At 52.1% G+C, this 25,615-nt stretch overlaps 10 protein-coding genes across 10 annotated transcripts; 3 read left to right on the top strand and 7 right to left on the bottom strand.

The window, feature by feature from the left end:
* Window positions 1-1,776: 1,776 nt before the first annotated feature.
* Window positions 1,777-3,322, bottom strand: BDW74DRAFT_188046 (uncharacterized protein; the record flags this gene model as incomplete). Its single annotated transcript, XM_073731629.1, has 5 exons — window positions 1,777-2,279; window positions 2,334-2,797; window positions 2,869-2,937; window positions 3,026-3,231; window positions 3,306-3,322. The coding sequence occupies 5 exons, from the start codon at window positions 3,320-3,322 to the stop codon at window positions 2,016-2,018; spliced, it is 1,020 nt and encodes a 339-aa protein (XP_073579536.1). The 3' UTR covers window positions 1,777-2,015.
* Window positions 3,323-4,163: 841 nt separating this feature from the next.
* On the bottom strand, window positions 4,164-6,225 carry BDW74DRAFT_161109 (uncharacterized protein). Its single transcript, XM_073725740.1, has 2 exons — window positions 5,525-6,225; window positions 4,164-5,461 (listed from the first exon to the last, which is right to left on the bottom strand). Exons 1-2 carry the CDS (start codon window positions 6,145-6,147, stop codon window positions 4,585-4,587), a joined length of 1,500 nt encoding a protein of 499 aa, XP_073579535.1. The 5' UTR covers window positions 6,148-6,225; the 3' UTR covers window positions 4,164-4,584.
* A 1,725-nt stretch (window positions 6,226-7,950) lies between these two features.
* BDW74DRAFT_90399 (uncharacterized protein) lies at window positions 7,951-8,497 on the bottom strand. The gene has a single exon (XM_073734036.1). It carries the CDS (start codon window positions 8,301-8,303, stop codon window positions 7,998-8,000), a length of 306 nt encoding a protein of 101 aa, XP_073579534.1. The 5' UTR covers window positions 8,304-8,497; the 3' UTR covers window positions 7,951-7,997.
* Window positions 8,498-8,775: 278 nt separating this feature from the next.
* BDW74DRAFT_161106 (indoleamine 2,3-dioxygenase) lies at window positions 8,776-10,492 on the bottom strand. The gene has a single exon (XM_073725739.1). The coding sequence runs from the start codon at window positions 10,298-10,300 to the stop codon at window positions 9,275-9,277; it is 1,026 nt and encodes a 341-aa protein (XP_073579533.1). The 5' UTR covers window positions 10,301-10,492; the 3' UTR covers window positions 8,776-9,274.
* A 1,532-nt stretch (window positions 10,493-12,024) lies between these two features.
* Window positions 12,025-13,908, bottom strand: BDW74DRAFT_161099 (IscS subfamily cysteine desulfurase). Its single transcript, XM_073725738.1, has 2 exons — window positions 12,739-13,908; window positions 12,025-12,545 (listed from the first exon to the last, which is right to left on the bottom strand). The coding sequence occupies exons 1-2, from the start codon at window positions 13,837-13,839 to the stop codon at window positions 12,123-12,125; spliced, it is 1,524 nt and encodes a 507-aa protein (XP_073579532.1). The 5' UTR covers window positions 13,840-13,908; the 3' UTR covers window positions 12,025-12,122.
* Window positions 13,909-14,433: 525 nt separating this feature from the next.
* BDW74DRAFT_182393 (sulfotransferase family protein) lies at window positions 14,434-15,039 on the bottom strand (the record flags this gene model as incomplete). Its single annotated transcript, XM_073730244.1, has 1 exon — window positions 14,434-15,039. The coding sequence occupies one exon, from the start codon at window positions 15,037-15,039 to the stop codon at window positions 14,434-14,436; it is 606 nt and encodes a 201-aa protein (XP_073579531.1).
* A 1,084-nt stretch (window positions 15,040-16,123) lies between these two features.
* On the top strand, window positions 16,124-17,249 carry BDW74DRAFT_188044 (DUF218 domain protein; the record flags this gene model as incomplete). The annotated part of the gene is made up of 4 exons (XM_073731628.1): window positions 16,124-16,322; window positions 16,406-16,513; window positions 16,613-16,664; window positions 16,728-17,249. Exons 1-4 carry the CDS (start codon window positions 16,237-16,239, stop codon window positions 17,247-17,249), a joined length of 768 nt encoding a protein of 255 aa, XP_073579530.1. The 5' UTR covers window positions 16,124-16,236.
* A 5-nt stretch (window positions 17,250-17,254) lies between these two features.
* BDW74DRAFT_161093 (spindle checkpoint protein MAD2) lies at window positions 17,255-18,420 on the bottom strand. The gene is made up of 7 exons (XM_073725737.1): window positions 18,286-18,420; window positions 18,212-18,237; window positions 18,140-18,165; window positions 18,048-18,086; window positions 17,967-17,995; window positions 17,704-17,920; window positions 17,255-17,648 (listed from the first exon to the last, which is right to left on the bottom strand). The coding sequence occupies exons 1-7, from the start codon at window positions 18,332-18,334 to the stop codon at window positions 17,363-17,365; spliced, it is 672 nt and encodes a 223-aa protein (XP_073579529.1). The 5' UTR covers window positions 18,335-18,420; the 3' UTR covers window positions 17,255-17,362.
* Window positions 18,421-18,532: 112 nt separating this feature from the next.
* On the top strand, window positions 18,533-20,905 carry BDW74DRAFT_161091 (GTPase GUF1). Its single transcript, XM_073725736.1, has 2 exons — window positions 18,533-19,328; window positions 19,384-20,905. The coding sequence occupies exons 1-2, from the start codon at window positions 18,604-18,606 to the stop codon at window positions 20,645-20,647; spliced, it is 1,989 nt and encodes a 662-aa protein (XP_073579528.1). The 5' UTR covers window positions 18,533-18,603; the 3' UTR covers window positions 20,648-20,905.
* BDW74DRAFT_161090 (DNA-directed RNA polymerase III core subunit RPO31) lies at window positions 20,902-25,615 on the top strand. Its single transcript, XM_073725735.1, has 2 exons — window positions 20,902-21,158; window positions 21,229-25,615. The coding sequence occupies exons 1-2, from the start codon at window positions 21,064-21,066 to the stop codon at window positions 25,469-25,471; spliced, it is 4,338 nt and encodes a 1,445-aa protein (XP_073579527.1). The 5' UTR covers window positions 20,902-21,063; the 3' UTR covers window positions 25,472-25,615.

The raw sequence follows: 25,615 nt of genomic DNA, 5'->3' as shown, positions 1-25,615 counted from the left end.
AACGTCCACAAGGTAGGGCTTTTGCTACGAACCGAACCATGAACATCAATGAACATTCATCATTCACAACGTGATACACGCGAAGAAGAATTGCAGCGGTGGAATTCCTTACCCTGACCACAGGATCCGAAGTTAAGCTGTCTTAGCTGTCTTACACGGTGAACCACCAGCGTCCAAAATGAAGGCATCGTAATGAAAGAACAGCCACTACGGTATGCATGGCACTGTTTTATCGTCTCCGAGCTCTAAGGGGCGATTATGGCTTGGTTGCGATCGTGGCTTCCTGTCGCTCGAAGACCATACTGGTGCGCAAACAGTGGAAATTGCATTTCGTAGTCTAGAGCAATAGCAGAGCTCTTGGTGCTGGTACATGAGAGGTTGCTGACATAATCTTTTAGTGCACCTACGATAATGTCGCTTATACCCAGATTGATAAAAAGAAAACCGGCTTAAGAAATAAAGACGATGAGCCCCTTGCCACGTTTTCGACGATAAAGACTTATTATGCTCTGGAGCGAAAAAGAGCCAAAATCGCAGAAAGCTGCAGGGACAAAGAAGGGGCCAGCCCCCGCCAGACCAAAGGCATTGCCAATACTGACGACCCTGGATGAGACATTAAAACTGCACAACGATGCCAACGAGCAACAGCTTTCCCATCTCCAAAGAAGCGAAGGAATCGTAGCCTCCTTAACCGGCCCAAAATCCTTTATATCTTGCAAGCTTTTGATCTCGATGCTCAAGAGTCTCGCTGTCGCTGCGAAATGAAGGTGTCCCCATGTCTCTGATTACGAGACATGGCGTCCGTAATGGACAATATTCCCCTTAATACAGTGCAAGCCTAGCTCTTTCATCAACAACTCTCTCAGCAACTCAATGCCAAACAGCAAGCAGCACACCAGACAAAGGATGCATTTACAAAGGCAGCTGGGGTTAAATCTGGTCGTGCCTCTCCTGCTTTTCTCAACCTTCTTCTCGCAACCATCTTCCTCTCACCTACCTATCACTCACCACCTCCTCCTCACCATCAACATCATCAACCTACAATATCTTCACCACTCGCCTCTCTTCAGCAAATCTTTACTCAAGCCGAACGATCCAATCTCCCTCAGCAATGTCCTCAACCGCAATGTCCAACCAAGCTCCTCAACAGCGGCTGCTCACGGCCACAGCCACATTCTTCTCCCGTGTTCGGGCAATGCCAACAACTCCAAGCACTCCATACCTTTTCCCAGTCCCAGGGCCTCCTTATCGGTGGCGCCGCGGTCGTCAACTACACGGGCCACCGTGATACAGAGGTAAGTACAGTACACCGTAGGTGCAGAGTCCAAACCCTGACCCTAGGGTAGCACGCTTGCATCAGGTTGACTGACGGACTGCCATAAACGCTGTCCAGGACATAGATATTGTTATTAGTCCGTCGGCGTTTGTGCCTCAACTCAAAGACATACTCGTCCGCCATCACATGTGACCTTGCTAGGTAAGCGGTCCAATCACATACCGTCGTACCGATACCGTCATACGGTCGTACCGTCGTCACATATTCCGTCCCTTTGTCTCTCTACACTGTCCAACCCGACCGACCACGGCTGACTGGAACTTTCCCCCTCGACATGGCGGTCTGCCGGCCCAGACAATATTAATGAATGAAAATCTGGGATGGCTTGAAATTGGGGCTCGAAGTGAACCCGTTGCACTGGTTTATCCGTGACAGGCGGTGGCACCCCGTTTGATGGATTCTACGGTAGAGGGGCCCCTGCGGTCTTCTGGAACACAGCAAGTTCACCTTGTCCTTCTTCAAAACATGCTTGTCTGTGGCAGGGCTACATAGCGGATGGCAGGTCTAGCTTATCATGTCTTTTAGTGCTTGGGAGACAGCTCATCACTCTTAACTCCAGGCAGAAGAGGGGTCCTACCTAGCAAGGCTAGAGCTGGGCAAATAAAAAGTAAAGAGCGGAGGCTATTTTCCCTTACAAGTGATTGCGATAGACACTTTATTACCGTATACCTAACGATATTTACAGGATCTCCAGGTGCTTTACCTCCGCAGCAACCGTTTCGGGGATATAATCCTCCAACACCCCCTTAACCGGCTGCCAGCCCAGCAGCTTTCTCGCACGCAGGGCTCTCCCGCGTGCATTCGTGCCTAAAACCACCGCCCCGTGGGCAAAGAACAGCCGGTCGCACTCCTCGGCTGTAATGGACCGGGTGGAATCCGGCTTGTCGGCAAAGCCCAGCTTGTATACCTCGTTGGCGACGAGGCTCGCGATATCTTTGAAGGACTGATTGTGGTCAGCAAGACTCTCAGCTGCAGGACAAAGCATAGCCAAACATACCTTCTCACCAGCCTCGGCAAAGTACAGCCCGTTCTCATCCCAGACATCTCCGTCTCCGTCTCCACCCTCAGCAGCCTTCTCAACAAGCTTGACGAACAGCTGTGCCAGGTCCGCAACGTGAATCGCGCCCCATCGGCTCAACCCCTGCCCAACATACGCCGCCTGCTTCTCCTTCAGCGCATTCTTCGCGATGGAGGGCACCTGGATGCTGCGCCGGTTGCCGGGCCCGCTGCCAGCGCCAAAGATGATAGGCGGGAAGACAATCGCAGTCTTGGGCCCGGCACCCGCAAGCTTGAGGATGAAGTTGTCCACCACGCGGCGGTTGGGGTACGCCAGGATCAGGTCGCGGACGGCCTGGGCCCCGTCGAGGTCGTCGTAGACTGTATCCGAGGCCTCGCCGTACGCGGCGGCGTCGATCTCGCGACCGCCCAGGACGCTGGCGCCCGTGACCTGGATATAGTATGCTGTTTGATACTCGTTACAACGCGGTCCTCCATATGATCGACTATTAACAAATAGAGCAGCCTTCACTTACCGTTCCGTCTACCCTTCAGCGCCCGCGCAATGGCCTCCACGCTGGCGATGTGCTTGTTACTCGCGGCGTCTCCATACAAGTCAAGTTAACGCATATACTTATACAAGCTTAACTTGAAGTCACAACTCAAATTGAGTCAAGCAGGCAGTAGACATACGAACAACAACATCGCTCTTCTTCGCCTCCTCCTCGATCAGAGACGTATTGTCCAGATCCCCGCTGACGACCCGGACACGCGGGTACGCGGCAACCACCTGGGCTGCCTTGTCGGGACTCCGAACCAGCGCCGCAACCTCGTACTCTGCGTGCGCGTGCTGCAGGGCGTGCAGGACTTCGCCGCCGATGTATCCTGTCGCGCCGAGTCTGCCTCCGTCTTGGTTAAACCTGTAACTAGCTGGATTCGTGCGAGGCGGTGCTGCTGGCGTGGCGGGACTTACAGGAAGATGCGTGTCATGATGGCAAGTCTCGAGATTGAGATTGAGAATGAGAATGAGCTAGCTTGTGGCTTTCGCAAATATGAGAAATGAGTGTAGAGATGTAATTGGAACTCAAGTTGGCTGAGGGGTTAAAGCTGGCATCCGCTTATCATACCATGCCTGTCGGTCTCTGGCGTCATTCTCCAATTGGGAAGGCCGTTCCGATCTGGATTAGGAAGGTGGGTAGTCTTGCCCACATGTGCCTAAGAGGTGTTTAGTATGCACATTCCGAGGATAAATAATCAGAGCTCGAAGGCATTTGCTAGTATTCTCTCAATCTGTTTGTGAGATACGGCGCAGATGATGGCGCAAGGGCATCGGGTTAGGGCTGCCGGAGCCGAGTTGCGAATGAATGGCTGGGGTAGGCGCATGCGGGGTCCTTCTTGCTATACCGGCAATGCTCGTATCATTGATTCTGCATGCCGGTCAATTCAAGACGTCAAGGGCAGTTCTCTGTACAGCGTGGCGCCGGAGACAGTTTGGGATAAGGACCAGTACCTACTTAGGGCTCCACCTCTCTAGCCCTGGAGACATCCAAGCTCCTCGAGCACTGACTTATCCTACATCTATACTATGTGCACAGACGGTACCGCAGAGTATCACATTCCCCGCGTAACAGATCCAGAGACTCGGGTTTGCTCCCGTCCCTATGCTCCCTAGACCAACGTCGTACTTGCGGCTTACACTCCCGTGCATTACGCTAGAGAGCTTGGAGGGGCAAGATCCTAATCCTGAGACTAATCACAAAGATGCACTGCGTTCTCTACTTCCCTTCCGACCGACTTGCTATACAAATTGCTCCTTTCGAGCCTATAGGCTGGACTCTCACGGGGTGGAAGACTGGCCAATGGCTTGGGGTATATACGTAGGAGACGCTCGGAGGGACTACATGGAAAGTAGCAGAGTTGGTTAGTATCGTATCGTAGTCTCCTTCTACCCTGTATATGATGGACAGCGCATGGAACCCATCTAGATACTGATGGCTCGCTTGAACTACCAAATAAATAAATCAAATCCATAGTAATTCTCTGTCTAAGTGATCCTCAACGCCGCTATACATACAACAAAACAAGGCTTATATATGCAATAATAACGCCAACTCATACTCTATCCACCTCTAAACATTCAAAATCAAACAATTAACTAGCCCACAGGAAACCGTCCAGCGGCTATCCAAGCCCACGGCAAACCTCGCCTCGATCCACTGGTTCCATTCAAGCGCCTGGGACTCTTTTTGTAGTCATTGATCCGCACCTCCATTATCGTGAGTCGCCAGTTTGTCTATATCCGCAGGGTCTATGCCGAGATCTGGAGCAGGGGGGCAGTTGACTTCAGGAGAAGACCCGTTGTTGGGTTGAGAAGAAGAGGGTAAATTCACGAATTCGAGCCACTCATCACCCGTCAGGTCATCTGCGTTTGGTTCCCCCTCAGTGCGCTCAGCATTAAACCTCGATGTAAACGCCTCAACGTTACCCCAAAGCTCCACCTCCTCAGCAGGTTGAGCCTTTGGTGTAGTTGCCGGTGGAGACTGCAGATTTGTCAGTGGAGTTGTTGTTAAATCGAAAGGCTCACGCGGAGTGCATAAGCCCTTGAAGCGATCGTAGTATGCCTGCTCTGCTGGGTTGAGCGGCATCCATTGCAAAACTTGTTGCAGGCCCTGCCAAAATTCCTTGAGCTGCAAAGCAGACCACTCAGCTTCCATCTGTGCTAGAACTGCCTCGATATCCCTCCGAGTAGCCTCCTCCTGAGCAGCCTGGGCGTCTGGTGCCATGCCTGCAGTAGTTGCCGCAAGCTGCTCGATTGTCTCTGAAGCTATCTCTTGGAAACGCATCCAAGCACCCGTGGGATTAAACCAATCGTAGAATTCTTGTGCGTATTCGGGGGGTGGCTTGCGGTCATCCAAGCAACGCCAAGCTTTCTCTAGTCTCTCCAGAGGCCACTTTGCTGGCACCCCTGCTGTTGTTTGAGCAGCCCGAACAACCTCCGCAAACATTTTTACCATCTGTTCCCGAGCTTCCCGAGCCCGAGCTTTAGCCCGATCCTCATCAAGCCCGGTAGAGTTCTCAGCAGGTCTAGCTTTCCCAGCCTGAGCTTGAGCCTGATCCTCATCATCCGCGGTAGAGTTCTCAGCAGGTCTAGCTTTCCCAGCCTGAGCTTGAGCCTGATCCTCATCATCCGCGGTAGAGTTCTCAGCCAGAGCCTCATCATCCCCGGTCAAGTCCACAACCTGATCCTCGTCATCCCCGGTAGAGTTCTCAGCAGGCCTAGTTTTCTCCCCTATCTTGGCCCCAGCGTCAGCAGTATTCCCTACAGCAGTGAGCGGGCCATTCTTGCCTGTGGAATCGGACTCCTCCAACCGCCTCTTCAGCCGTCTGTTTTCCTCCACGAGTTCCTCGATCTTCCGCTTCAGGGAGCGTCTGGAGTCCCTAGGGCTCTTGGGCGGCTTGCCGCTCCGCTTCAGCTGGATCCTCGCTGTCCCGGTAAGGTATCCAAGGTCCTTATGCTTCGCCCTGACCTCGAGGTCGAGGTCGAGGCTCGACTTCAGCGGCGGAAAGCGGGCCTGTCTCTCCGTAGCAATGAGCGGGGGCTCCTTAACCTCAATTCCCCCTACCCCTGGGTCCTCCGTATCGGCTCTTTGGGCAATGACCCCGTAGACTTGGAACTGGTGGGGCAGGAATCCCTGCTCCGTGACCATGATATCCCAGAGACGGGCATATGTCTTTGGCGGCTCGTCGTCGTTGAGGAACGCCCACTTCGCTTCATTTGGTATCCTTTGTTCCTTGAGCCTCGTTGGCGTCTTCATCCTGACTGCGACGGTGAAATGTCCAGCGCTTGAGCCGGCGCCGCGGTGGAAAATGACTACCTTGACATTGTACTTAATGGGTGGCCTGTCTTCGGGCTGTGCGCTTGCGGCAATCTCGAACTCGTCCTGGATCATGACCAAGCGGGTAATCTTCTCGCCGGTCTCTCTGAGCACATTGAGCTGGCATGCGAGCACCGTCGGGGCATGGGTTAGGCGCTTTGTGTCGAAGAGGACTGCATGACAGCCGCACTTTTTACAGGTGACGGGGTCGTTAATCATTGACCAGTTGTGATCGATGATCTTTTGAAATTTGGTCATTTTTGCCTCATAGCCTTCCTCACCACGCGGCGGTAGATTGAGCCTTAAAATAGACGACTCGAAATTTTCGCCTGCCTGCTCATGGCCGCATTTCTCGCAACGGCCATATCCCCGTGGTCGTACCGTGCTTTGGAATAGACCCAGGGGATTATTGGACATTGTAAAATCGGTCATCAACTGAATGAGACTCTCCAGAAATTCAAAAGTATCCTCTTGTTCTCCACGCGTAGCAGTCCAATACCCGGTGGATACCAAATGCCACCAAAAAGTCGCCATTTCCGCCTCTTGAGTACCATCAATCTTTATCTCGGTCCCAATGTTCATCTGAAAGGTCTGCTCACGATCACCTTCCCAATAACTCTTGCGCACCGAACGCATATTGCAGATGACACAGGTACCCCTGGGCCCGCACCCATTATGCGCAGTCTGAGCAGTATCCTGACCAATGGCCCATTCACGAAAGGCAGGAAGGTGTAGGAGGGCGAGGAGGGCGACGTTTCGATAACAGAGATTGTCACCAGGCGGATTGTAAAAGCCTACGCTTTCTCGATGCTCCTTGCCCGCCGGGAGCTTCGGATCACGATTCTCATCACGCTGGGTAATATCAGCCAACTGTACAACTTCATATCCAGCGTGGAGGGGCGGATGCACTCACCATATTGAAGTGCGTAGCGTAATAAATGTAAGAAAAATAGGATGATTGAAAACTTGCAAGTCCATCGAGCAGCCAGGTCGAGCTGCAATCCGCGACTTATATCTCGTTTGCTCCATGGCAAATGGTAGATGGTGAACAAGAAGACCAAAGCTGGCTATATTTAGTTTGTCTCTGGTGTTCACGGTACTCATCCAGCCTTGAAACTCATCGTCAATCAATGACTATAGTCACATATAGCGGCAAGGAATTCCATTGTCTGCTCAAAGGGACGCGGGTTGTGCATGAAACAATCGCAGCCCTAATTTTAGGCTTGGGTGCAGGGAACAAAGACTCGCGGCCACTTTGATCAAAGCACCCCCAACATTTCTCGGCTCATCTTCTGAGAAATTGTCGTTTCATGGCCCTTCATTGTTCAGAATATCGGACAACGCATGGAAATAGATGCGACAGACTTCGTCTCGGCAAGAGTCATAGGCGCCTACCGCGGTCACCGATGTCCTGTACTGGCCGCATGACAGGAATCAGTTGATCAACCAGCCAGATTGTTGCGGCAATCAAGATGATAAGGCGGTCCTTGATTATAGCCTTCTATTGTGCATGTCAGGCCATCGCATCCGCCTACCTACCTCTCCAGTTCATCGGCAGGAGGAAGTTCTTACAAGTCCGTCTCGCTCAAACCGTTGCATACTCCCAATACAGCATTCCGGTGCAGATATCTGCGTAGACACTAAGGCACCGTTACATGAACGTTGCAGGAACGGGGTGCTTCCTTGTCCAGATTAGAGTAGACTCGCCGTCCATAATTTCAGGTAGCTATTGGCAACGTGATGAAATGAAGAAAGAAACATGAGGCCTGGTTTTCGAAGAATGACAGTGACTAGCTCATTTGGGAGGGCTTGGAGTACAATGGCGTTAGATCCCTGAAGAGTTCAAGTTCAAATGGATCGAAAGTTGAATCCGAGAGCTGTGAAAGCTTTAATCTGGGATAGTCCTGTTTGAAGGCAGAAAGGTGACTATAGGGACCGTCGATGCTTTCACTGGAGATTGCTGCACAAAGTACGGAGTACGCACTCGAGATCTGAGTGATCTGCATCCCATGAAATCCGAACATATGGGCTGTCGAGGCGCTCGAAGCCGTGGCAATAAGAGACGCCGGGCCAGTGGATACAGACGCGTACAACATAGGGCTCGGACTCGTGCTACCAGCAGAACAGGGTATTCAGCTCTGGCTGTGTGGCCTTCGAGAAACCATTCCGTATGGCCATGGACTATGCGAGTCGATAATCAAACGCGTCTGTGGGATCCGGACTCGGTTGGTCAGTTGCCTGTGTCTCTAAGTATATCCGAAACCCCGAATCCGAGGCAGCTCCAGGCGAAGCTAGGAAGTAAGCAACGATAGATCACATCAAGCCGGACCCTAGTCCTGGTTCTGTCAGCCCCGCCCATAAGCATAAGCATAAGCGAGCGCAACCTTCAAGGATTGGTCAGAGTAAAAACCATCCCCAGCACGATAATACATGGTCTCCAGTCCCAGTCGGACATGGCCTCGAAACTGTGCCGCAATGCTCGAGTCATATGGGCTGAAGTTCTGAACACACCTGAACCTGCATCCCCTGGTGCGGTGCGCCTGGACCCGACAGATGTCGTGGGCGCCGTGGGCGTTGCAGGGGCGTCAGCTGGTTCGTGTAGCACAGCAAATCAAGTCCTGAGGCGGAGGTCTGTGCAGGCATGACCTGGCAATCGAGAACCGGAGGGGTTCTCAGCGGAATCAAACATAACCATTTCATAGGTGGATGAGGGCTTGTCCAATTAATTGAGAATAATAAAGCTAGGGACATGCTTGTTCATTGATCGGGTGACGCCGTTGCTTCTCCCGATTACCAAATTCAGCGTCATCCTTGGTCGAAAATTGGGACACTCCAAGCGGTGGGCGACAGACTCCAGGAACAATCGTTGGACGCAACAAGTTTCGTGTACCACTGTGGCGTGCAAGGGCTACAACTCATCACGGTAGAAGGGGTCCGACTTGATAAACAGCTGATGATTAAACTGCGGAATATGTAATAATACGCATAACCCACGCAAATAACGCCCAAAGTGAAGTCACGGAAAAAAGAAATCTAGCATCGCTTTCGGGTATCGTTGAATCTAAGTCTACCAATGGCAAATCCCCCCTTCACTGTCAGCCGCAGTCCATGTACCAGCCAGGCCAACCACTTTCAGATCTCCATCAGGTTGCTCACCAAGTTTGCTCAGAGAGGCCCAACTGGGTTCCACAGACCCGGTGGTCAACAACCGGCGTGCCCACGCGTCAATCATGGGCTCACCCGTCTCGTTTCGAGCCTGCTTGAGGAACGGAATCAGTGCGGTGCCGCCTGTGCCACGAAGCTTGCTACCATCCGGTTTTTCGCCTTGTCGGGCAGTGGCGAGGTTGAGACTTGCTGAGCGGGAAGGCTTGTCTCGTGCATTTTGCGATGGGGTGATAATGTATCGCGACACCATTTGGATATGCTTGGTTCGCATTGACTGCAGCATTGCCAAACATGCATCATAAGCAAGGCAGAGTGGTTTGTCATTGCGGCGAGCTTCAACATAGTCGCGGATATTTGCGACAGCACCCATATGTTCAAGGAACTTTCGGTGGGGACCGGGCATGTAGGAACGCATCTCCTGTATGAACCCGTGTCGCGGACCTCCTGCAACTACTCCGTCCTTTGCAAACGAACTAGAGCGAGTCTCCCCTGTGGGTCGGTGCTCAATTCCCAGGGCGATGTCAAGGAACTGGATCAGTGAGCTCTGAGCGTTGCTTCCGCCACCATACTGCCGATACTCTGATTTCTTTCCGTCATCATAAAGCAACCCGTTTGGAAGACCGGCATCCCCCATGTTCTTGCTTCCAGCCAGGTACGGCCGAATTTTGTTGTAGAACACATATGGGTCATTGTGCTCATACATCCTTTCAAGCAGAGCGCTAATCTCATCTATCATCTCTGCTAGAGCCTGCAAGTATTCCGTCACCACAGCGCTGTTTCCAACACGAGCAGCGGCAATTGCTTGCAGGACGAGCGAGATGGCCGGGCCACCGCGGGCTTCAATGGCGACGGAGACAAGATAGAACCATTGTTCGTCCAAAGTTCCAGTAATTGTGTTGATACAAGCGAGGTTATCCAGGTCATCCATAGGCTCGTCGGTGAATATGGGCTTGAAGTTCCAGAGAACCAAGCCAGCGTAAGTGGCAACGGGAGGTAAATCAAGGTGGTCACACACTTCGAAGAGAGGAACGGTCAGCTGGGGCGGGATTCTCTGTTTAGATTAGCACAAGTAATCTAAAACAATTGGGACTACATACCTCTGCTGGAGTAGAGCCACCCCATACATAGCCGTGAAGAATGAATCCCAAAATAGAGTAGGCCCTTCTCCACTCCGGTTCCGTCTGAAGGTATGATGTGGAAAGCATAGGCATGCTATCAACAGCACCCCTCATCCTCCTGCTGAGCAGGAGAGCTTGAATGTTGGCCACGATCCATTCCCATTTGGAGTAATACGGATCGGGTAGATGCTCGAGAGGCGGTTCGTTCGGAAGGAACCCAGAGTCTGGGGAGATGCCGTACTCTGCCGGGATCGGAATTGGGGGAATCATGGCGAGAGTAGTGGATGCGAGAGGTGAGGTTGGAAGCGAGCAAACAAGAGTATAAATATGTACAACAACCTCACGTGTTCGGTTAAGTATCTCAGTTCCTTGCGATGGAGGCCAATTGGGAGAAAAAGAAGCGAAACACAATGGAGTTAGGAATGAATGTCTCAGAGGGCCAAAGCTACCACAATTGCCAGGAACAGCTCATCGGAAGGAGTCTGGCAACTGTGGTGAGTAGGAATTGAAGCAAATTGTTGCGAAGGGGACCACCGTAGCGAGAGGCCGGAGGTTAAGTGATGATCCTGCCAGTCTTGACCTGAGGGGGAATATGACGCGTGGTGCCTGATTTGTTGAGATCCGGAAATCGAAGAAGGTCGATGCTCCGACAACGGGGTAGGGTAGACCTCAAGAGGCGTGGAAATAACCCTTCAGCGCGGGGCAGAATACGACAAGGGGTAGTACAAGAGGCTGTTCGTTCCCGGGAAGCTAAGCGAAGCGCGGTAGTAAGCACAAAAGATGAAGCAACACTGCAAACGCCTGTGCTGGGAGAGTGTCAGAAAAGAGAAGGCTCAGGAACCGGGCGAAGGAATGGAAATAAGTACAAGGAAAAGAGACTTCCGCCGGAGCCGGGGTAAGAGAGCGGCTTTCAGAAGAGCATGATTGATTAATAAAGGTGATCAAAGACCGAGGAAAAGGCCTTGGTCGGAGCAGTTGCGAGAAGCAAGTGGGCCAAGTAGGAAGGCGAGCACGGGATCGCTATTTGCCTCCATTGCAGTTTTAGAGGGGTGACGGCCACTGAGTGAATGGCTGCTCAAGGGCAGGAACGATGGGAAGACCCAGAAGATAGGCATGGAAAGCTGGGAGTGGCAAGTTGGAGGGAGAATGGCAAGGTTGTTAACCCCATATTGTATAGCTTCTCCAGACAAAGCTTCTCCAGAGGCGTTATAGATACAGATCCTCTTTGCATGATGCACCAGCAAGGCGTTGGGTGGAAGCGAAAGGGGTCAAATGGAGGGTGGGTGGTAGCGCAAGTGCTAGAGAATGAACCGGAAGGCGGGCTGTGGGTGCGGTTTCGACTGCCGAGCCTTAAGCGAGCTCTAGCCCGTCTCGCTGCCACCCACGCCACCCCGTTGCGGTTTGCGGTGAGCTGGTGGAGCAGGCTAACCACGGTAGGACTGGGGCGATCCTGATCTACCGTACAGAGTGCGGTGCACGTGACCAGGGGATTGCTTGGTAGATTGACAGCAACAAACAGCAACAAGAGCAGGGGGAGAGCACTATTGGATATCATTGATCATTCTGTACAGTGTATCTTACATCCAACGCCATATACTACCACTAAAAGTAAAAGACAACGCCGTTTTTGACTTAGTGTCCACTCCATTCAATCGTGTTCAAATCAATACCTTCCTGCACCAGCTCCCACAACGGACTCAGCTCTCGCAAAAAGTCCACCCGCTCCCGGACCGCCTTGAGCACATAGTCAATCTCGGCCTCCGTCGTGAATCGTCCAATGCCGAACCGGATACTGCTGTGGGCGCTCTCATCACTGCTGCCAAGCGCACGAAGGACGTAACTAGGCTCCAAAGACGCAGAGGTACACGCGCTACCGGATGAAAGAGCAATATCTTTGAGAGCCATAAGAAGAGACTCTCCTTCGACGTAGGCAAAAGAGACGTTGACGCATCCAGGGTAGCGACGCTCGGGGTCACCGTTGAGTGAGGTGTGCTCCATGGCCAGGAGACCGTCTGACAGGCGCTTCGATAGTCGTGTGATGTACTTGGAGTCATACTAAGCACTCGTCAGTGATGTTCTTGCTGATCAAGCCCTTCAAGTTGCAAAATAAAAAAGCGACTCATCACCCCTGCTATATTCTTCATATGTCAAGGGACACGCATCGCGTGTAGCTACCCCCATAACTTCATGAAAGCAAATTCAAAGCAAATAATCATCGTCAACCGTGGATAAAGAAGGGGCAGCTTACCTCCATGTCCTCTGCAGCAACGCGACAGGCCTCACCAAATCCAACTACCAGGTGGGGCGCAAGAGTACCGCTGCGCAGACCTCGCTCCTGGCCACCACCGGAAATAATAGGCTCAAGACGAACTCTAGGTCGACGACGAACGTAGCAGGCACCAATACCCTTGGGACCGTAGATCTTGTGACTGGAGATAGACAGCAGATCAATGTTCATCTTGTTGACGTCAAGCGGGATCTTGCCCACGGCCTGTGCGGCATCGGTGTGGAAGAAGACCTTCTTTGAGCGGCAGAGCTTTCCAATCTCCTCCAACGGCTGAACAACACCAATCTCGTTGTTGACAGCCATAATACTAACAAGGGCGGTGTCCGGGCGCATAGCGGCCTCCAAATCTTCAAGGTTGATCAGACCGTTGTTCTGAACAGGAAGGTAAGTCACATCGAAGCCCTCATCCTGAAGGTGTCGGCAGCTGTCAAGAACACATTTGTGCTCCGTCTGGCTAGTGATGATATGCTTCTTCTTTCCTGATCGGCCAAAGAATCGCGCCACACCCTTGATACTCATGTTGTTGCTCTCCGTCGCACCACTCGTGAAGATAATTTCCTTCGCATCGGCACCAATCAGCTTGGCGATATGTCCGCGGGCCTGCTCAACGGCCTTCTCCGATTCCCATCCGTACGCGTGTGTCCGTGAGTGCGGGTTACCGTAGATACCGGTGAGATACGGGAGCATCGCATCCAAAACACGAGGGTCAGTCGGAGTAGTCGCCTGCGCATCTAGATAGATCGGTCGGGTTCCCTGATCCATAATTGTAGCCTGTTTGAGGATGCCCGCGGCCGGGCTCATCGCGGTGTCGCCGGACAAACCGGAGGCGGGAAGCTCAGCATTCTGCGGCTTGACACCGGTCTGCTTCATAAACTCCTTCTGTTCCTGCTTGATCGCCGTGTCAACCGAGACCTGGGCATTTCCAGCCTTAGTCTCAGAGACGTAGGTCCGACGGCTAGGGGTGGCGAACGACCTCCGGGGAAGGGCGTGCTGTGCCACCGGCAGCCGGCGGGCACAGGCTCGTGAGGCCTGTTTCAAGGCTAGAGGAGCCACACTAGACATGTTAGAAAGCGGTTTATAGCCTCCACATAAAAGAACTCAGCAGAGCTTGAGGATGAAGGTCGAAAAGGCAAGAGGCGCTGACAGTGACGTGGGAAAAAAGTCGGGAACGCTCAGCGGTTATATCATGCCAAGCCGCTATCCCCGATCGGTTATGTCCGACCACGGACGTCCGGAGTATTCCCCGGTCTCCAGCTTCAAGTGTCCTACACCATTCATTGTTCATATCTCGGACTTAACTACATGTATTTCATCCCGTTTGGCTTACGGAATATTCTCACAGTTACAACCTCAGTGTAACTCAAGCGGACTGGGGCTACTAAACTGAAACAAATGCATTCCGACAACTATGTTGCTACTTTTTCCGTTGAGACCCAGTCGAATGCAGCTCCTAGCTTGTTTTGATGATTTGCGAATACCTAGCTAAAAATATACCCAAGTACAATGCAACAATTTGCGCAGGGCGCGTCTCCTCAGCCAAGAAGAATCAATCTGTTATAACCCAAGCCTCTGAAAGGTGAAACAGCTGTTGAACAGCCTAACACCAGGGCAGCCGGAATCACAAGTTCAAAGAGCCACAGTCGGCCCGGACTCTCATCAGCATTCTTGAAAGGCCCTAGTCTCATGGTCCACTATACCCTTCCCCTCAGTAATCATCTCCCTAAGCTTCAGCCCCCAGTCTTGAAACAAAGTCCCCTGGTTCACATGAGGGTATGGAATTCCCTCGGGCACGTCAGCCCCCAGGAATGTGCACAGCGGTTCCCATCCCTGCGAGGCCTCAAAAACCAGCAGTTGGTCCTCGTGCACAACCTCACGCACTCGAGAGATATGCGCGGTGTACTGTTCGAGAGTAGCCTGTTTGTCGTCGTACAGCTTCAGCTCTCCGTCCTTGACGATCGTACGTGCCATATTCCACGTTGCCATAATTCTTTCAGGCCACTTGAAGTCCCCGTCTTCGTTCACCGGCAGGTCGTGGATTGTCTTGCCCACGGAGGCGTACCAGGACTCGGGGTCTCGGACCGTCAGGATTACCTTTGCGGAGGGGTATGCCTTCAGCAAGGGTTCCCAGAACGCGGCGGCGGGCCAGTCGGTGGTTGCGTCGTATCCGCGGAACATATGGTCCCAGTCTACGCCTTCTCCTCGTGGCGAGGACTGGTAAGCCTTGACGAACAGATTCGGGTCTTGGGACTCGTCCAAGAACATCTTTTCCATGTGGTGGCATGAGTATCTCTAAGTGGATCAGCGCCTATCTTTCCATTGGACTCGGTGATTGTATAGTCACCCCAGGATTTCAAGGGCCCGGCAGAGGCTGAGGGTGCCTGTGCGGCTGTATCCTGCTCCGATGATCTTCAATGGCGCCATATGTGCGATAAAATTGCGCGTAAAGTTAGAATCTGACGCAAAAGAGGTGCGTTGTTTTGGCTTTTATCTTCATGTTGTCAATCCATTATCTAACCATCAGATCAAGAGGCTTAGGCGGACCTCGGACAGGTCAGCTCAAGGTTGTTACACTGGCCATTTTCTCTCACGCTATCAGTTTACAATGATTCGATCGGTTGGTCATGTGGGCGCGGTCTGAGTCTTTCTCTGTCTGATATCGAGGTCCGTGAGAGCTGGCTTTACTTGGCTTCCTCGCGCATGGGCAGTAGTCCAAGTTCGGTTGCTTAGTAGAAGTAGAATATTTTTTCCGAGTCGTGAGCAGCTGGACAGTCCATGGCTTGGAAGGTTGGCCGCTGCAGGGTGATTTGGCCACAAATGCCTGTCAATCCCTGCCGATGACTTCATCTTCATAGGAGTAGCGGCGGAAATCTGTACTCGGGTCTATGTCAAGGTCAGACTGGTGGTCCAAGCAGCTGCCAACGGGAGCACGGAAGATATCAAGAGGCTCAAAATCCGGCTTTTTGACAATAGGAATACCTAAGAGGTTAGCCACGTCATCAAGATAGCTCGAAGATCTACTAAGCACGAGAGCTAACGAAAGAAATCAATTGCCGTTGGCCTACCTTGTTATGCGCTGCCTAGACCAGCACATCACAAGCATCCACCAAGAGACCTCTCCAGCCTTTTTTCGGACAGTGTAGGTGCCGCAGCCATGCAGTTTTAAACAGCTCCAGTTACACGGAGCCGAAAGAGACTTTCCATCAAACCTTCGTGCATTTTGAGAAGACATCAGTGGAAGTATGCGGGATGCATGAAGTACAAAAGGGATTTATGTGCTGGTTAAATAGAAGACGAAAGTAACCGCCAGCCATCAGGAGTTGGCGAACGGAGCAGTCTAATGATAGCGGGGACCACGGCACTACCCGCATAGCGTAGTCCAGTAGCTTGATCCAACCTCGTCAACACTCCACACTTCAACATCCGAGACAAGACTGGGACAAGACTGGGACAAAAAAGAGAATGCAGACACTGGAGCACCTGATAGTTGTCTGCTGCCACGCAATCTACCTCGGAGGACCGAGCAAAGGAATTGACGAGCGAGAATGGTACAAACCTATGCATAGGCAGCCTGTCGCGGACTTGGACGGATGAAAAAGAGCCGCTGACATTTGAGTCACATCTTGTCTAGGTTAATCGAGTCTTTCCAGCGCGGAGAAACACCGACATTCACGGAGCATGTCAAGGCTGGGCTTCGGATTTTGGCGGGCGATGAGGGGGCATTGCTTGTCTTTTCTGGGTATGGAGCACGGTCCTTTCATTATGCTTTCGGTGGGCCAGGATTTTATGACTTGTCTTGAAGTATAGGCGAGTAAGCTGACATGAGTGATCGTCGCAGAGGGGCAACGAAACGCCCTGCTACGGAGTTAACAGAGGGGGACTCATATCTGGTAAGAGTGCGGCCCAAGAGGCCTCGCAAGGGATGAAGACTGAACTGATATGATGAACGGTAGAATCTTGCAAGAGACAACGCGTTCTTCGGCTACGCACCAAGGATAGATGTAAGCAGGGTGATAGCCGAAACGCATGCAACGGACTCGTACCAGAACGTGCTATTCTCGATGCTTCATTTCCGGCTACACACGGGGAAATACCCAGAAAGGGTAACCGTGGTGACGCACGAGTTCAAGCGGCAGCGGTTCATGAAGTTTCATTTCCCTGCTGTGGGGCTGGATGGGCCGGATAAGGCAGACGTGGTTGGTATCAACCCACCAGAAGAGGTGACACCCCTGAAAGAGCTGGTAGGGGGGGAGGCGCTAAAGGGGCTCGGGCTGTGGAAGAACGATGCGTATGGAGTTGGCGCTGATCTGAGGGTGAAGAGAGTGAAGCGGGGGTGGGTTGATGGGTCAGAAAGGGGGTTGTGGGTAGGTGTTGGGTTGGAGCCCGTGGTGGAAGACTTGGTTTGTTGGGATGGTGGGAATGGTGAGAATGAGTGGTTTCCGCGAATAATGGAGTTGCCGTGGTGCAAGGCTTGACGAATTGATGGTTTATCATTATGAATGCGATATTGATCTCCATGTACCTGTAAATGTTGCAGAACTCAAGGCCAAATAACTCCGCCCAAACGCCTGACCTAACCTTTTCTCATCTAGTCAGCAAGACGGTAGCTGACCATCGTTTCTACCCGATGGTTGTTCGTGCTGAAGCTCCGGAGCTGAACCTTTTCGGGATTCTTGATATCTTTGGCGTCGCTGTCGCCCCATTCGACAGGCACATCTGAGTCTGCATCTGCATAAACCAAAACGTTGAATGTGCAATCTCCATCCAAGACAGGAAGGAATGTGACTGAAGCGGTGATTTGTCGGAAAATAGCCTGGATCTCTTCTTGGATTTGCTTTTCCGTTTTCTCCACGGTTTCAGGCTGCCCGGCGTCACTGAGAATACAGCAATTAGCTAGTGCATGGCATGGCAACCTCATAAGCAGCCTACCCTGGGGCATCGTTCTCTTTATCGCCCGACTTTTTCGTCGACTGGCTCTTGTTTTTGCCGAATATTTGCACATCAAACTGCCATCGCTCGACGTGCTCGCCAGTCTCCTTGTCTGTAATCACCACGACAAGCTTAGAGATTTTGCCACCAAGCATCCATTTGTTCAATTGAGACATGATCTTCTTGATGTACGCTTTCACCTGGTCATCGGCGGTAACTGGATCGGTCAACGGGAGTCGTCTGAAGGAGGAAGGGCGACTAACCGAGCATGTTCAATCCATACTTCTTAACACTAAGTGGAGTTAGCAGGAGCATAGATTAAAGTCAAGTGAGGCAAAACATACGTTGTGAAGTCTTCCGGAGGATACACCCCTCTTTGGAAACTGCAATTGCAGGTTAATAGTCTGTCCGTGGCCTCTTGCTGAACCGAGCTTACAGGATCGAGTTAATCGAGTATTCAAACTAGATAGATTAGTACACATCGCGATATGGGCACCGCTGTACTCACAAATTCAGCCACCAGCTTGGAGGAACCTATCATCTGTGAGTTCATGAAGATGCGGGGGATAGGAGAACGCTCACCTTTGATGGAGAGCTTGTGGACCTTCGACTTGTCCTTTGAGGCTGACATTTTGCTTGTATATGCGTGCTACAGAGTCCAACGGAAATAGAGACGTTAGCTTGTCAATTGCTGGAGGATGCTGGAAGGAAAAGAAGTTCCAGCTTTGTTTACTCGCGATAGTCACCGCAGCAATCCGGCCGACCGCCCGCTGGGGTTGACTGATCATTTCTCCGCAGCCAACTTTTTTGCCGATCAATCTCCGGTCACGTCTCCTGTCGCGACCTACGACCCATTCCACTTGACAAGCAAGTCATTCCCATGCTCCTGCAGCAATCCCAATGCGAGGATGCCTGCAGTTAGCCAGATGGCTGAGCGCGGCTCCGAAATGGCCTGCGTCCAGCCTTCTTAAGGCGCCCGGATCACTCTACGCGACTCGTCTTTTTACCACCACCTCCGCCTACAATGCAAAGGGACCGTCGAAGGTCGCTCTGACCGATCTTGAAGCCAGGATATCTGCGATTCCGATCGAGCGGTACCGCAACTTCTGTATTGTCGCGCACGTCGACCATGGAAAGAGCACGCTCTCCGACCGGCTCCTGGAGCTTACCGGCACGATTAAACCAGGCATGAACAAGCAGGTTTTGGACAAGCTCGATGTCGAACGGGAACGAGGAATCACAGTCAAGGCTCAAACATGTACTATGATATACAACCACAAGGGGGAGGATTATCTTCTGCATCTTGTTGATACACCGGGCCACGTCGATTTCCGCGCGGAGGTGTCGCGGAGTTACGCAAGTTGCGGAGGGGCGCTGCTTCTGGTCGATGCCAGTCAGGGTATCCAGGCGCAAACCGTCGCGAACTTCTACCTCGCATTTTCCGAAGGTCTGGAGTTGATTCCCGTCATCAATAAGGTGGACCTTCCGTCGGCCGAACCGGAGCGGGCTCTCGAGCAATTGGAACAGTCATTTGAACTTGATACGGAGGATGCAGTGCTGGTCTCAGCCAAGACTGGACTGAATGTAGAGCAGTTGCTTCCTACAGTGGTAGAGAAGATTCCTGCGTATGTCTTATTGTACAGTCAAACTTCTTCAATTGAGGGGCTGACCACATACTAGTCCGATCGGCGACCTCAAGAAACCCCTTCGAATGCTCCTTGTCGACTCTTGGTACGATGCCTACAAAGGCGTGATATGCTTGGTCCGTGTCTTTGACGGCGAGATCCGGGCTGGCCAGCAAGTCGTGTCTTTCGCAACTGGCATTAAGTACTACGTCGGCGAGGTCGGTATCCAGTATCCGCTCGAAACTCCTCAGACTGTCCTTCGCGCAGGCCAAGTCGGGTACATTTTCTTTAACCCTGGCATGAAACGCAGCAAAGAAGCTAAGATTGGTGACACTTTCACAACGGTCGGATCAGAGAAGGTTGTGGAGCCTTTACCTGGCTTTGAGGAGCCCAAGGCTATGGTCTTCGTCGCTGCGTATCCTGTGGATGCAGACCATTTCGAACACTTGGAGGACAGCGTCAACCAGCTTGTACTCAACGATCGAAGTATCACTGTGCAGAAAGAGTCGTCCGAAGCTCTCGGCGCAGGGTTCCGGCTTGGTTTCCTAGGGACTTTGCACTGCTCGGTTTTCGAGGATCGTCTTCGTCAGGAGCATGGCGCCAGTATTATCATCACTCCGCCCTCGGTTCCAGTCAAGATTATCTGGAAGGATGGAAAGGAAGAAATTATTACCAATCCTAACAAATTTCCCGACGAGGATGACGTGCGTATGAAGGTTGCGCAACTTCAAGAACCCTACGTTATGGCCACCCTGACCTTCCCTGATGAGTATCTGGGCACTGTCATCGAACTGTGCGAATCCAATCGCGGAGAGCAGAAGAGTATCGAGTACTTTACTGCGACACAGGTTATCCTCAAATATGAGCTTCCTCTGGCCCAGCTAGTCGACGACTTCTTTGGCAAGCTGAAGGGTGGTACAAAGGGTTACGCGTCTCTGGACTACGAAGAGGCCGGCTGGAAGACCAGTAACGTCGTTAGGTTGCAGCTCCTCGTGAACAAAGTCCCAGTAGATGCTGTTGCTCGTCTTGTTCATTACAGTCAAACCGACAGACTAGGGAGACAATGGGTGACAAAATTCAAGGAGCACGTCGACCGACAGCACTTTGAAGTCGTTATTCAGGCTGCGGTGGGCAAGAAGATTGTGGCGCGTGAAACCATCAAGCCATTCCGAAAGGACGTCCTGGCGAAGCTTCACGCCAGTGATGTGAGTCGACGAAGAAAGCTGTTGGAGAAGCAGAAGGAGGGACGAAAGAGGCTCCGAGCCGTTGGAAATGTCGTGATTGAGCATAAGGCGTTCCAAGCATTCCTAGCGAAGTAGCGGTCTCATTCTTGTACATTATATAGAGACTTTGGATATGTGAATCAATGGATTGACAAAGCAACTTGCAGATTGCAAGGTATAGACATGCATGGTCTCGCGTTGAGCCGAGGACTGGTATAGTTGCGCGGTCGCTGATTGGTCGAGATGAGGGGAGCTCCTTTGGCCGCGAAAAAAGTTTCGTCGCCAACCCCGCCGTCACTCTGGACTTGCAGTCTCCCCTCTTTCACCTTCTCGGCACTTACGGCTCGCCTCCGGGAACTTGCAAGGCTTCTTAACGGCAAGACAGGTCTGTCGGCTCATTTGGACTCGTATCGTCCCGTTATCTGTGAAGCCACCAGTTCCGAGCCCTCGCGCCTCCGATCTCCAACCCGTTGAGTCATTCCGCCCTGCCATGGTCATTCCTTGACAGCGTGATGCAGCCTATGGAGGGTGTGCAGGCGGACCTGGGCAAGGCCCAGGTGATCGACCGTGTCCCCAAAGTGATCAAGGAGCTGAAATTCGGTGTGCTGTGAGTGCTGGCTTATCAGACGCTTCCCCGGCGCAGTCAGCGACAGGCTAACGGTCCGGCTTCTCCGCAGGTCCAACGACGACATCGTCAGCCAGGGTGTAGTCGAAGTCTCCGACCGAAAATTTTTCAACCTCGAAAATGACCGTTCTATCGTTTCCAATGGCCCGCTCGACGCGCGCATGGGTATTTCGAATAAGACATCTACCTGTCAGACATGCGGCGGTGCACTCCAGGTCTGCAACGGCCATTTCGGTCACGTCCGGCTTGTTTTGCCGGCGTTCCACGTTGGTTACTTCAAGCGTGTGATCAGTATTCTGCAAGAGATTTGCAAAGAGTGCTCGCATATTTTGCTTCCCGAGGCTGAGCGCCGTGCGTTTCTCCGTGAAATGCGCCGCCCCCGTCTGGATAACCTGCGACGGACGCAGATCGCCAAACGAGTCAACGACCGCTGCCGCAAGACCCGAACCTGCGAGAACTGTGGTGCTGTCAACGGTGTGGTCAAAAAGACCGGTACCAGCTCTCTTAAGATTACGCACGACAAATTCCGCGCGTTCAACGCTTCGACGTCCGCAAAGAAGATCCCGCCGCCTAGCAAGATCGTTTTCGATAGGTCGCTGGAAGAGGCTAGAGGTGCGAATGCGGAGGTCGAAAAACATTACAAAAAAGCCCAGGACGATTTGAATGCGCTACGAGTGTTGAACTTGTTCAAGCGTATCTCAGACAGTGACTGTGAGCTAATAGGTCTGGATCCCAAGGAAGCGAGACCGGAAATGTTCCTCTGGCAATTTATCCCCGCGCCACCCGTGTGTATTCGTCCGTCGGTCGGTCAAGACGCTTCATCCACCGAGGACGACTTAACGGCCAAGCTAGGCGACATTGTTCAGAGTAATATCAACCTCAAAAATGCTCTGCTCAAGGGAGCACCGGTGCAGACTATTATGGAGTGCTGGGACTACATGCAGCTACAGATCGCCGTTTACATCAACAGTGATGTTCCTGGTCTCAACAAGGCAGACCTCGGGAAGCCGATTCGAGGTTTTGTCCAGCGTCTAAAGGGTAAACAGGGTCGATTCCGTGGTAACTTGTCCGGAAAGCGTGTCGACTTCTCCGGTCGAACTGTCATTTCGCCAGATCCTAATTTGCGAGTCGATGAGGTCGCCGTTCCGGAACTTGTCGCAAAGAACATGACGTATCCCGAGGTGGTCAACAGGTACAATAAGGAAAAGCTACAGCAGTGCGTGCGAAACGGACAGAAGAAGTGGCCAGGTGCCAACTATATCGTTAAGAAGGGCAACCCGCTGAAGACTATGCTCAAGTATGGTAACCTCAAGTTCATTGCCGACCAGCTGCAGGAAGGAGATATCGTCGAGCGCCATATTGAAGACGGTGATATCGTCCTGTTCAACCGTCAACCCTCCCTTCACAAACTCAGTATTCTCTCTCATTTTGCCAAAGTGCGCCCTCACCGAACATTCCGATTGAACGAGTGTGTATGCAACCCATACAACGCAGATTTTGACGGAGACGAAATGAATCTTCACGTTCCTCAGACGGAGGAGGCGAGAGCCGAAGCCATGGAGCTGATGGGTGTGAAGAACAACCTGGCAACTCCGAAGAACGGAGAGCCTATTATTGGTGCCATTCAAGACTTCATCAGTGCTGCTTTTTTGCTTAGTAGCAAGGATAATTTCTTCGACCGGCGTAGCTTTACCCAGATCTGCTTATACATGCTTGGCTCGCAAACCCGCTTCGATCTTCCACCTCCCGCGGTGCTCAAGCCGCAGATGCTCTGGACCGGAAAGCAGGTTTTCAATATCCTGATGCGGCCAAACAAAGACGACCCGGTTCTGGTCAACCTTGACGCCGCGTGCAGACAGTTCAAGCAGCCAAAGGGAGGTCGGCCCAAGGACTTGGACCCCAACGATGCTTGGCTTGTCATTCGAAACTCCGAGGTCATGTGCGGTGTTATGGACAAATCCACAGTCGGATCTGGAAAGAAGGATAACGTGTTCTATATCATGCTCCGTGACTTTGGCCCTGCAGCAGCAGCCGAGGGCATGAACCGTCTGTCGAAGCTCTCAGCGCGTTGGTTCACAAATATGGGTTTTTCTATCGGTATCACGGATGTCTATCCTAGTGATAGGCTTATACAGTCGAAGAACGATTTGGTCGAAGCTGCCTACGCGCAGTGTGACGAAGTCATTGCCCAGTACAAGGCTGGTACGCTTGAGAAGTACCCTGGATGTGACGAACTGCAGACTATGGAAAACCAAATCTCTGGTATCCTGAGTAAAGTTCGTCAGCAAGCTGGTGACGAATGTATCGCTCAGCTGAGCAAATATAACTCTCCCCTGATCATGGCTACGTCCGGATCTAAAGGTTCTAGTATCAACGTGTCTCAGATGGTTGCCCTCGTTGGTCAGCAAATTATTGGTGGTCAGCGTGTGCAGGACGGTTTCCAGGATCGAACACTGCCTCACTTCCCGAAGAACGCCCGACAGCCGCCGTCCAAGGGTTTCGTGCGCAACAGCTTCTTCTCCGGTCTTCTTCCCTACGAGTTCATTTTCCACGCCATGTCTGGTCGTGAAGGTCTGGTCGATACTGCGGTCAAGACTGCCGAAACTGGTTACATGTCCCGTCGTCTGATGAAATCTCTGGAAGATCTTTCTACCGGCTACGACGACACTGTTCGGAATTCGTCTCAGGGCATCGTCCAATTCCAGTATGGTGACGATAAATTGGACCCCTTCGATATGGAGGGTAAAGCCAAGCCAGTCCACTTCGATCGAACTTTCATCCACGCCGAGACGACGACGTACAAGAACGATGAGCGGAGTCTGTCCCCTGGTGAGATTATGGACGTATGCGAGGAAATGCTTTCCAAGGAGCGTGCCAAATTGTTGCGAAAAGACTTGATGGGTGTTGAGCTCGGCTATATGGATCGTAGCGACCACGGTATCGACCAGTTTGAGAGTGCCCGTGACTTCCTTGATTCAGTGCAGCAGTACGTCCAAACTAAGGCGGACAGATTGATATCTCGTGGGGGTGACAGCAATCCGAACGATGAACGGACTGTCAAGGGTCTGAATCATACAGGAAAATTAACCGAGCGGACGCTTCGGACATTCATCTCCAGTTGTTTGCTCAAGTACAAGAAGGCTCAAGTCGAGCCAGGACATGCCGTTGGTGCCGTTGGTGCGCAGTCTATTGGTGAACCCGGTACGCAAATGACATTGAAGACTTTCCATTTTGCTGGTGTCGCCGGTATGAGTATCACACAGGGTGTGCCTCGTATTAAGGAAATCATCAACGCCTCCAAGGCGATCAGTACTCCCGTTATTGCTTGCGAGCTGGTTGAGAAGCACAACATTGTCGCCGCTCGAATGGCCAAGGGACGCATCGAAAAGACCTTCCTACGCGATATCATTCACTATGTCCGTGAAACATGGACAGGAAAGGAAGCCTTCCTGACCGTCAAGATCAACTGGGAGACAATCAGCGCTCTGGAACTTGATCTGACGGTCACCAAAATCCGACACGCCATCGAAAACCATCGACGGTTCAAGTCAGATGACTTGAAGCTGAGGTCAAGCCGCTCCCACATTCACATCCACATCGACCTGGACCCAGCAAGCAAGGAGAAGCTCTCTAAGACTGAAATCGCCGCAACGAGCTCGGACCCCTTCCTCCGACTCAAGGCCCTCAAGCGCCTGCTTCCAGACATCCAGGTCCTCGGTCACCCAGAAGCTTACCGTGCAATTATCCGTACCGACGACAAGAACGACACCAATACTCTTCTGGTCGAAGGTTACGGTCTCCGTCAATGCATGAACACAGTGGGTATCGACGGTCTACGTACCCGAACCAACAACGTCATGGAAGCGCGCGACGTGTTGGGCATCGAAGCAGCCCGCTCAACCATCGTGCAAGAAATCAGCGAAGTCATGAAGGACATGGACATCGATCCGCGTCACATGCAGCTTCTTGCCGATGTCATGACATACAAGGGTGAAGTGCTCGGTATCACGCGTTTCGGTCTCGCCAAGATGCGTGACTCTGTCCTGCAGCTCGCCTCTTTCGAGAAGACCGCAGACCACCTGTTTGATGCTGGTGGAGCCGGCCGAACTGATCTTATTGAGGGTGTCTCCGAGTGTATCATTATGGGTAAAACCGTTGGCCTTGGTACGGGTGCAATGGAGGTCGTGCGCAAGATGAACTTCTTTGAAGGACAGATTGGCGCGAGGAAGACCATCTTCGAAGACGCGTGGAACGATGTCCATGGCAAGCGAAAGACGAAGAAGAGGAAGGTATAGATGCAGTTTCTTACTAGAAAAGTACAGTAGCATTATGGGCGTTTAGCGTTGGATTGTACGATTGATGGATGGCTTATGTGGCGGTTATATCAATCAATTCCTGTCTCGAACATGACTATATATGAAGCAATTCTATCATTAAAT

This window comes from Aspergillus multicolor, assembly GCF_047715735.1.
Source record: "Aspergillus multicolor strain CBS 133.54 unplaced genomic scaffold BDW74scaffold_35, whole genome shotgun sequence".
Lineage (NCBI taxonomy): Eukaryota > Fungi > Ascomycota > Eurotiomycetes > Eurotiales > Aspergillaceae > Aspergillus > Aspergillus multicolor.
Note: the sequence above shows the minus strand (reverse complement) of the source record. Positions and strands in the feature narration are given on the sequence as shown.